The sequence below is a fragment of the Mauremys reevesii genome, linkage group 20 (assembly GCF_016161935.1).
Source record: "Mauremys reevesii isolate NIE-2019 linkage group 20, ASM1616193v1, whole genome shotgun sequence".
Classification (NCBI taxonomy): Eukaryota; Metazoa; Chordata; order Testudines; family Geoemydidae; genus Mauremys; species Mauremys reevesii.
The window spans coordinates 9,307,091-9,318,475 of NC_052642.1; the positions used below are offsets into that span (position 1 = coordinate 9,307,091).

Below are 11,385 nucleotides of genomic sequence, written 5' to 3' on the forward strand. Positions count from 1 at the left end.
TGTGTAGATGGCCATTTTAGCCAGGGCAAGGAGGAGGTTGACCAGGAGGTCCCGCGGCTTTGTGGGGCCACGGATAGGTATGAAGGCAGAGTGCTTCATCTGCCACTCTGCAAACTGCTCAACATCAAGCTCAGAAGCTGTTCTAATCCAGGCAAGGAATAAAGAACCTGTGGCAGATGTTCCATGTAGAGGAAAATATTAGGTTACTGAGTCAGTCTGTTGGTTTCCAGCAGGAAGAGCCAGCTATTGAACAACAGCTGCATAGAAGGGGGGGGGGGGGGGGAGTGAACCTTACTGAGTCATGGGAGGGAGAGGGAGCATAGAGGTTCCTGTTACAAATGCTTCAGCCGCCTATGAAAAAGAGAATGCATGGGGGACTCTTCTCTCATTGCAATAGCTGTGGGTGATTCCCCCATTCCACTCCCTCCCTCTCTCTCTCATGCACACACAGTCTGGCTGTTGCTGGATAAGTTCCAGATGTAAAACTAACACCTGTTTGCTAAATGAGTATTGTTCCACTGTATAGCCGGGGTGCTGGAACAGTTTTTATAGTCGGGATGCTGAGAGCCATTGAACCAAACAATCAACCCTGTATATAATGGAAACCACTTCAAGCCAGGGGGTGCAGTAGCATCCCAATTTCCAGGACCTATGCTGTATAGTTATTGCTCCTTGTCCATTTGTGTAATATGCTTATTGCATGAGTTAGACTGAGAGATAGGGGTTTGACTCCGCTCAGCTGTATAAAGTGTTAGATCCAGGAGTAACTCCACAAGAGTCAGTGGGAATATGCTGGTGTACCACTGTTGTATGTGGGATCAGAATCAGGGCCAAAGAGTCCAAAGTCCGGTTTTGGTTTGTATTACCCAGTTCGAGCCACAAAACGGTGCATAGCCCCAACTTACCAGGTTATTCCATAGCTGTCCACTTTGGTGTTCTGCATCTTCCTCTGACGCATCTGGGACAAAACTCTCTACTGGATGGACCTTGGGTCTGAGCTGGTGTAACAGAGTCCCTTCGATACAGGAGCTAGAAAAGGAGCAGTGCATTCCCTGAACAGATCTTACCCAACAGCAAATGTCCGGTGGGACTTGGAACAGTTGGTAAAGATGATCTTCATGAAAAGAAAACAAAACTTTAACCTGCAGCGCTTGCATCGTCAAAGTATAGCTTTTAACACAGAGGTCCCCTCTGACCTCTTTGTGTCTCTGGAAATGGAGAAGGTATAAGAGGGATTATCAGTAAATGCTGATGAAGTGGCATATATTGCAACTGTGGGCTGTCACTTTTCACATAACTTGATCAGGAACAGAACACCTTACCCACGTTCTTTGAGGGTGTGGGCATCCCTGGTGCATCAGGTTATGTTATGACCGTGAGTATTTAGATGATACCTATGGATACAGATATGGGATGTGTATGTAAATGCTTTATTACGTGTATTTCATAATAGCCTCCAACTGTGCCTAAATAGCAAGATTGCTTAACAGGGTCCATGGAAACTGACAATAAATAGGACAGACAGACATGAAGCAATTTCATCATGTCGTAAGAAATTAGTATCCCTTACAAGGGCTGGGCTAGTGCAAAGAAAAGAGGGGTTGTAACTTAATCTGATTGAGCCGATAAATGTTCTTTTTCTCTCCTTGCAAGAAGTTTGAGTGCAGATATTCAGAAGTATGACTTATCCAAGAGCTCATTTAAAGCAATATCCCAGTAATGTTGAAATCTCATAGTGAAGCCAATCTTCTTGACTTCCAAAACTCTAGGCACTACCATTATAATGTGCCTCTGACTCTTAAACCTGCAACTGATTGGCTTGGCCAGTGAGCCCTAAAAAGGCCCTGGGTGTATTTTCCTTGTGTGAATTCCTGACTTCTAGGGAAGAAGCTGAGACATTGGTACGCTCGCAAAGATTTGATTTTTATCAGTAAACGTTGATTTCATTACACACACAAGAAAAAAATATTTCCATCAATAATAATCAAAATGTACAGCTGGGCAAAGTAAGAACAAGGCTGCTTGAGAACTTATTGGAGTTTGATTGAAGGATATTTATTTTGTATATTTTGACATATGATATTGACAATTGGTGTTTTAATGGTTATAAAGCTTTAACCTTTTGAATCTCAGTATTTACTGTCATTAAAGAATTGTTGTCTGATACCCACCGTAATTTCAAACAGCTGAACATCTAAATCAATACAAATCTTTAAAACACTTAAAAACAAACATTTCTATTATCCATCAAATTATGAAAAATAAAAATCGAATTCTGCCAATCCTAGACATTGGAAAGCTTTCAAAATTCCCTCAGAGGATGTCTTTTCCTTCCTTGAATAGCAAATCCATTCTCTTCAGTAAGTGGTTTGGTATTTACACTTTGAAAACAGTTTATTAAGCAAAATATGAAATGTCTAGGAAAATTGCATTGAGTCCAGTGAAAATCCATAATCTTGCTTTTGAAATACTACCTCAGGGTTCAAAGGCCTCCACTTAATGTTCATTTGTCACATTGGCCTCTATTCTGCTGTTGCAGGAGAGGCTTTGGGATTGAACCGGCCAGTCTTGGTGCCATACAAATTGATCAGGGATAGTCCTGATGCTGTTGAAGTGACTGGTCTGCCAGATGATATCCCTTTTAGAAACCCCAACACCTATGACATCCACCGGCTGGAGAAGATCCTGAAAGCACGAGAGCACATCCGGATGGTGATTATAAACCAACTCCAGTAAGTCTCAATAGCTCCTGTACTTCCGGGGTCTTTTCTAAACATGTAAGTCCAGAATCCCCATCTGGTGTAAATTGGCATAGTTCCATGGGTTGCAATGGAGCTGCAACAGTTTACACTGGCTGAGGATCTGGTCCATAGTATCTTCTGGTTTACATTTGTAAGACTGTTCCGGTCTCTCAGCTACGTGAAGAATCCTGCCAGGCTATGGAATGGTTGGGGTCCAATTCATATTCTTAGGAAACAAGATAAGGCAGTGTGTCCTCATCTCTAGCAAACAACTGGCTAAATTTCAGGGGAGCGATGCCGATTAACACGAACTGATGCTCTGGCCCAGTGAACATGCTGCTGATGTTTTCATTAGGCAGTTGATCCCATTGTAATGTATAAAGAACTCTTGGTTAATGAAAAGCTTTGTTAGGGTGATATGGCCCCTCTGCACTGAGCTAGAGGGATGCTTCTGAGGAGTTGTGAGGCCTCTCGCCACCACCTGCCCTTAGTGTGAGGAAGTGTTGTCAGTGCCTGCCTGGGGTCAGCTCCCTGAAACTGGCAGCACAGGCCTTGCCCTCTCTGGTTAGCAATAGGCACCTGCCAACCTCTGAGCATCCCTCTGGAGTGTTCAACCCCATTCCCCTGAACTCTCACAGAACTTTGATTTGCTCCTCCCAAAGGAAGAGCACACACCAGCTTCTCAGGATCACCTTCTACTTAACACACAGTGCTTAGTTATACAGAAAGCGATAACCAGAAAAAGTTGATGAGTAAAGAACAGAGATACAAATGAGAGAGAGTGAGACTGTTGGAAACAAGTGGTTACATATAAAACAAAATCATAACCTGCTTTCTAGAGCCTTGACTTACCTATCAAGGCATTCCACTGTCTCTTAAAAGACAGCTTGCCTCAAGTCTTTTTCCCAGTGTTTTCAACCAGTCTGGCTGAGATCCCGTCTCAGAAGACCAAGCCCGCTGGCAGGTTATCCAGACAGACTGAAGGAATTCCTGGGGTTCAGCTGCACCCCAGATTGTCTTACTCCAGAACAGGATAAATCCTGCTGGTTTTGGTTTTGCCTCCAGTCCCCTCTACCTATTGATTAGCATTTTGCCCAGATAGTAAATGGGCATCCATTATGAACCACACAATATTCAATTTGCATATGACCAGCCATAGTGAGATACACATCTCTTTCCCCCCTGCTTGCCTGGAGTATGTGGACCACCCTTTGGTGACCTACCTTAACTCACAAACCTACAGAACCTAATTTTTACTAAATACTGTATATAACTGCTCACATTTCCCATACATACATCTCACAATGATTATGATGACCAATGTAACACAGGATTTCATGAGAGATGTTATATGACCCCTTTGGGTGAACCCAGGAGATCCCTGTGCCCTGCCAGTTAGCATCAAGAGGTCTTGGGTCACAGAAAAAAGATGGGGGTTATATTTTGTTCGTGTCCTCGTAGCTAAAGATTGTCCGAGGCACTGAAAATGCTTTGGGCTGGTCCATTTAGAATCAGCTGGTGTTGTCTCAGCAAGTCTCAGATTTGCAGCCCTACCATATATCTAAAACTCAAAAGAACAGTGTGCCAAAGTTGCAATTTTACTCAGAGTAGTTAGAGTGGATCCTTATTCTGATCAACCGTTTGACGTACAATCTCTGCTAAATGTACCATAGGTTGAGCACCACTGGTCTATATGAATTACGTATCCTGGAGGAATTTTGGAGCCTGTTTCTAATATGTCTCTATATTTTACCTGCCAATTTCCTTTCTTGAACCCTTCAAGCCCAACGTTCTCACAGTGAATTTTGCTTTGTCTTTGTGGTGCTTGGGAGGCATGCCAAACCTTGGACTGAGACCTCAGACGTTTCTGACTGTCTCTGGTTCTGGAGTGGTTTCAGGTTGGATGCGTAGAGTACTAACTTCTCTCTTCAACACTGTATTGAATAGGTGAGGTGTGTAAACAGACATTTATGTATCTCCTCTTCTGGTTGCCCTGGTTTCACCCGTGAAGGTTCTCCTCCCTTGGGGAGCTGGGTGGGAAAGATGATCTATTCCTCCTCTCTTTCGTTGCTGGATTTGTGGGTGGATGATCCAAAGAGGATTGATCCTGGGTAGTCTGGGTGTCTGAGTTATGGAGTATTTTGGTCTATGTTGGCCTTCTGGGTTTTTTCTGTGGCAACCTGTAGCTCCAGTTGTCTAAGGAGGAATCAGAATGGCTTCCAAATGTTTCCTTTTTGCCTGGTGTTTTTCACAGAGGCTGAGAAGAACTTTCTTAGGGGGATGCTATTGTCAGTGTCAGATGCTCAGGGCACTGTTGGGGAACTCCTGCTCAGAGAGGAGTCCTCTGAGATGCAGCTGTTGGTACCTGTGTGGGATGGGGAAGGACTCTGGGTTGGAGGTTAGAATGTGTTCTGCTTATCTCCCCTGAGAAGCCTAGTGCCACCTTAGAGCTATGTGGGGGGACCTGATGCCTGTGGGGCTGAATACATGAGAGTGGGCGGTGGCTGCATGGAAAGGATGCTGAAGGATCTGGTTTCTGCCAGCTCGTTGTTGGAGGCTCCTGGCCAGCTGAAAGTTGTATCCACACACTGTTAGCAGTGGGTCTGAAGTCCTGCTGGTACCAAGAGAGCCATTCTGTACAGTGCGTTTTGCAGTCTGACTCCTCTCCTACCTGCTACCCTAAAGGGGAAGGGGAGGGATTCAAAGTCTGGGGTCTGCTCAGCCCACTTGGCCAGGAGCTTACCCATATGCCAGGAGGGCGCACGCCCCAGGAATACTGCCTGGGGAGCCAGCCTTCTCTCGTGGACTCTGCTCCTTCATCCCAATCCTGCTTGCAAAAATGGCAGGCATCTGCTCCAGTGCAGGGCTGGAGGGAGCATGACCAGGAAATACAGTCTCTGGCCTTGACATTTGACCTCTTCTCCTTATCCCCTCTGTTGGCCACTGGGAAGATAAGTGCCCAAGGGGCTGCTGTGTGATCCTGGAGCCCAACAAGGAGCAAAGCAAAGAATTGCTTAGATGTCCAGATGAGCAATTTTCAGGTCATTTTCCTAAGGCAAATAACACTCTGTGCAGAGGACTCAGTCTGCTGTGTGCTCCGCCCTAGATGGGGAGCATTCTGGGCAGGCTGCCAGAGGAGACAGTCCCATGCCCTAGTACAGTCTCAAAGGTCTGGTCTGCCTCCAAACACATGAGACAGAGGAAACCCCACTAGGAGATGGTTAGATATGCAAGGGATAAAGAACATCTGTGCCCTAACCGCTAACAATCGCTAATCTCCACCTTGTTTCTTACACAGACCGTTTGCTGAAATATGCACTGAGGCCAAACAAACAGGTAAGCTCCATGCTAAAGCTCTCCTTCCAGTGCAGCAAACTGCAAAGCAAAACATACAGATTGCAGCAAAATACACAGGAGGCCAGACTCCAGGGTTCAAAAGAAAATAGAGCAGGCTAGTTAGGTTGATGTTTGTCTACTTAATCCTCTCCATCTCCTCCTCCAGCTGGGGCCTGAGACAAAGTCTGGGGTTTACCCAGGAAGGAAAACTCACAGGTTTGGCTTCTCTTCAGCAGCTTTCCTGAGGCTGTGTGTGAAAGGGAAACGGGGGCTGTAGTTTTAGACTTAAGATTTTCAGTCGCCCAGGGGATTTGAATGCCCTTCTCATTAATTTTAATGGCTGTTGCTGAATAAATCCCTCAAGATGGCTTTGAAAATCTGAGCCCTAGTACTGTTTTTTACTATGCAAAGATGAAATCGCGTACTGTGCTTGAGAGGAGTCCGTGCTCTGAATCCAAGTCCTACTGGACGTGGCTCCATTTCACTAAAGTCACCAACGCGACTGGCACTCGTTAGCTTCCAGGTTGGCAATCTCTCAGCAGGAAGGCGATGGATCAGAGGGGCACAGTGACCTAAATGACCTCTAATGCCCTAAGAAGTATCCTGTGAATAGAAAACTCAAGTCTGACCATGACAAGGTGAAGCAGCAGCCTGGAAAGGGTTACAGGTCTGTGCCTATCACAGGGCTGAGCAGGATATATAAGAAAGAGGAAGCTAGGCCCAGGGGGCAGAGGGAAAGGGTGTGTTCTCTTTTTCCTGGCTGGTGGAGGCAAGGGAAAAGCCTCTGGAGATGTCTTTTGTGTGAAACCAGTATACCCTACGCCCTGGGCCTTGAAAGGGTCTGGGTGTGGTGTTTGCTTCCATTCCTAGCCATTCAGATAACCCATTTCTTTCCCATCCTCCCCTTCAGAAAAAGACAACAGTGTTCCCAAACGAAAGCGGAAGAGGATCTCTGAAGGGAACTTGATATCATCCTCATCGTCATCTTCGTCTTCTTCCTCTTCCAATATGGAGTCCACATCGTCAACAAATCAGATCTCACTTGTGGTAAAGCCTTCTAAACGTCAACCAAGTTACTGCATCTCTGTCTAGCTCAGGGTTCTTCCCCTACCGCCCTTCATCTCTTTCCTTCGCTGGCCCTAGAAATGCTATAAACCCCTAACTTAGCATGGCGACACCCAGTCTCGTAAAGAAGGGGAACGCTCGCTTTGCCTCTGGGAAGAGCTGGCTCATCAGCAGAGCAGAGAGGCCACTTGACATCTCCCCTCCACCAGTTCAGCATGCTCTGCAGGGCTGCCATGGGCTGGCCTCTGCCAGTGTCATCAGTGAAGCCTTCTCCGTGATACACTGATGCTGCCGAGGGGAAGGTAGTGATGGCCAGGGCAGGAATGACTTAGTGTCCTGCCCTGAGAGGCGAACACACCACAGAGAGTAGCCATTCCAATGCCTGACCCTCCTCACAACCGCATGGAGCTCTTTTTTGGCATTGCCATGTCGGTGACTCAATCCTGCAAAGTGCAGAGCGCTCTCAGCCCTTTCGGCTCCAATAGACTTGATGGCAGCACTTTCCAGGATCTGCCTCTGGGAGAAGCAAGTTATAATGTAGTCCCCTTTCTCCCTTGCACACGCCCCACACCCTTCTGCTCCCGTCAGCACTGTGCAAGGAGCACTATGTGGCAAGGGTTATGTCACGGAGTGCAGGGTTCTCAGCCTGTGAAGATACTTCACAGGTTCCAGACACGCATCTGAAGGATCTGAAAAAGTCCTCAACTCATAACCAGCTGCATTATTTCATAAACCAGCCCTGTCAAACTCAGGGAAGCGCTATTAACGTGCTCCAGCTTTCCATGTGCTTTGGCCATTATGTTGTATGATGGCTCTTGGTTTTGTTTTTTATATGTATGAAAAGGTGAATATTTTGGGAGCGGTGTGAAGCTAAAATTTCCTTGAAGTAGAAACTCAAAGATGTAAAAACAAGAACTGACATCAGTGGAGATTCATGGATCTATTCTAGCTAAGGAACTAGCCTTAGTTATTTATTAGCAATTATTATTTCAAGCATAATTTTTTTTAAAAAAAGGCAAAAATATTAATACATTTAGAAGTTATTTTGAGTAGGTTTTGTGGTGTTTTGTTTTCTTATTTTAAAAGAAAATCTTACTTGGAAATTGGAAGACTTGCCCTGTGTCTGAGCATGACAGAAACTTGATCATTGCACGTTTTTGCAGAATATTTTGTCCTAACAGCATTTTTCTTTCTCTCTCTCTCTTTCAGCAATGGCCCATGTACATGTTAGACTATGGTGGTCTAAATGTCCAGATTCCAGGACCTATTAACTATTAGACCTCAATACTGAATCAGAACCTCAAATGACAGAATAAATAAATAAATGTAATTTATGTACAAAGTGTATATTCTAATATGTATCAATGCCTTTTAGTTTTTCCAATGATTTTTACACTATATTCCTGCCATCAAGGCCTTTTTAAATAAAAATAAAAAGTGTTGCCTTGCTCTTAACAGTATTTATTTTATTATTTGTACTATTGATGAAATCCATGATAGGTAAAAGTAAATACAGAAGAGGAACCGTCTGATGGACAGCCGCATACCTTATCGTGCCTTACCTGCAAAATAAAATGGGTAGTGACTAGAGTTTGAACCCCTGATTTTTGACACACGGCTTTCATGCTTCATTTGCCACTGGTGTCTTCAGACTTCAGTCAACAGTTTTAAAACAAACAAACAAAAAAACCCTTTTCTTGATATTGAAACATCGCCACAAAATTACACCATGAAGTAGGGATGAATAAACACTTAACAGAAACAAAGAACGGGGCCTGGATTCCCATTTATGCTCAGGCCCATTTACACCACTCTAGCAGCAGACAGGGGCTTTAAGGTGAGTAGAAGATCCCATGTAAGCCCAGTTTAAGGAGTCTTTAGCCCACCTGGGCAGGTTAAGGGGGTCTGTCTTTGTATGACCATCGGTTCCTGGATTACTACCTCACCAACACTTCCTCAGTTGACTCGCGTGCCTGTCATTTGCACGTGACTATTGTCCCTTAAATCAGAGAAATTCTTCCGAGAGCTCACAGAATTCCTCAATTTCATCATCCTGGATGAAATGCATCTCTGGGCAGAAAGCCTGTATGTGGCCCAGACATCACTTACATCCTACTTAAACCCAATTTTGGGATTTGAGAGATGCATAGGATTGGTGCTGGCCCTCTGCAACAAGGCTGAATTCCACCCTCAGCTCACAAATAAGATGAAGCCATTTCTGCTGTATAAATTGACCAGTCTTTTAAAACCATTAGAGCGTATTCATTTCCTAAGGATCAATTTCTTAACCAAGGCGATTTTAAAAAATGGATTACAAACTTCGGAGTCTCATGGATTGAAGAAAACTCAGGTAGGTAGCTATAGTTCTGCCTCATGTAGTGACACATGATACTAGACTCTTTCTATAACCTTTGAATAAAAAGTTCTACAATTAGGATATTTCAAGTAACGTGTCAAATTATTACTTTCATTCCCATTCTTTCAGCACACGTCATTGTCCATTTGGCAGTAAACTCCAGCAAATCATTTTAAAAACCTGCGAATGAAATTGCAGCAAATCGTTGTACACTCTAATATAGCTGACCAATGTGTCTCATCAAAGCACTTGCACTCACATGTAGGCAAGAGATTGAAAAGCCCAAGTATGATATGATAGTCAAGGTAGGTCAGGTGCTCAGCTAATACAGCAATGAGGACTGTATAATAACCTGACTAGACCAGAATAATTATTTATGGCTTTGAGACTAGCCAATAGGAAGAGGCAAGCTGTAATACTGAAAGAAGATGGCGTAAGTGCTGTAGTTAAACATGAATGCAGATAACTTGACGCTCTGTGAAATCTCGGCTGTTGATTCTCAAGTTAAAAACCACTTGGCAACAATGATGGCAGGTCCTTCAGATATAAATCCTCCAACAGACACATTCCCATTCCTCCCAATAAAGGAAGCTAACCCCCAGTTTGGTTTAGTATAGTACCAGCCTGAAGAAAGATGGGTTAATTTTGGAAAACCTTTGCTCAATATTGGTGCTTGTACCCAGACATCCTTGCTATACTTCGCTATTGGGTTAGCCAGCATTTTCCACTAGTGCATTTCTAGAGCTTCTAAGTGTATCGAAGAAGGAAGGAAGGTACTAGATCCAACAAGAGAAGCCAGTTGTGAATACCCTTTTACAATATAATATGCTTCTGTATTTGGAAGACCTAAGCCACCTTTTTGTAGTAAGGGCTTCACATCTTTCTACTTTAATACTGGTCTTTTCACTTCTCACAGAAGCATTTTTGAATTGTTTGAAAGCTCTTGGGATTTTATATCGATTTCCTTGCCCTCCAGTCACTGCTGAGTTAGATGCAAATTATAACAAGAAACCACCTCCTCCACCACCAACTCAAGAAAAGGCACAAAGCCAACAACGAAAGGAAGGGCAAAGAGCTGTATCACTGAGCCCAGATAGAAGTTCAGCTTCACATCAGAAGAGCTGACACCTACATTTCAAGTCTTCCATCTGGCTGCCACCAAAACCCAGAATATCGCCAATTAGAAAAAATAATTTCACACGCAAAATTAATTTCCTTTTCTGAAATGTATTGTTGAATCAAAGCAAGCCATCTAGGTGCCTGCTAATAAAGATGGATTCATTACATTGTGACTGTTTCATTTTAAAAATTCAGCTCAGCAAAACTGAAGATTACTGCATCTTTGTAATAAAGTAAGCTTTACTGCATCATTCCAAGTTTCGCACAGATTTTCTTGCTGTTCTTTGCATACGTGGGGTGGTGCTGTTTGCAGAATTTAGGTTTAATGTACTGCATAGTTCATGGGGCCTTAATTACGTGTGTTAAAAGGCAAGGGTTAAATTGAGTCAGTGGAGTTAAATTAGGATAAACAGATGTCAGCGTTACGCTAGGGATGAATTTGGTCCAAAAACTGTAATGGAATCATAAAGGTTTCCCCTTTCAAGCCTTTCTTGATTACCAGGGAGGAGTCACACAGGGAATCAGGAAATGGCCATGTCATGGGCCGATCTCCAGTCAACCTTATGGCCATGCCTTGCCTCCGTGTCTGTTCAGAATTACAGTGCTTCTGCAAAGGGAGCCCTAATAATCCAGGGCCATGATTCAAATACTCCTGTTTGTCCCCAGAGGGCTAACATCCACCAGAATGGATGCACTTCCCATGCATGCACTTACTGTAATTATGTGCCTGAGGTGAAATGGGAAGAAGACGACAATAAAGACCCTGCG

The 11,385-nt window shown here is 44.0% G+C and overlaps 1 protein-coding gene across 8 annotated transcripts in view; it reads left to right on the forward strand.

The window, feature by feature from the left end:
• Positions 1–8,572, forward strand: part of GTF2IRD1 (GTF2I repeat domain containing 1) — a 168,854-nt gene extending 160,282 nt beyond the window's left edge. For all 8 annotated transcript variants that reach the window (XM_039507606.1, XM_039507608.1, XM_039507607.1 and 5 more), the window contains 4 exons: positions 2,540–2,732; positions 6,040–6,077; positions 6,988–7,124; positions 8,352–8,572. In XM_039507606.1, coding sequence (XP_039363540.1) covers positions 2,540–2,732; positions 6,040–6,077; positions 6,988–7,124; positions 8,352–8,420 — 437 coding nt within the window. In that variant the 3' untranslated portion in view covers positions 8,421–8,572. The remainder of the gene's footprint in view (positions 1–2,539; positions 2,733–6,039; positions 6,078–6,987; positions 7,125–8,351) is intronic.
• The last annotated feature ends 2,813 nt before the right edge of the window (positions 8,573–11,385 follow it).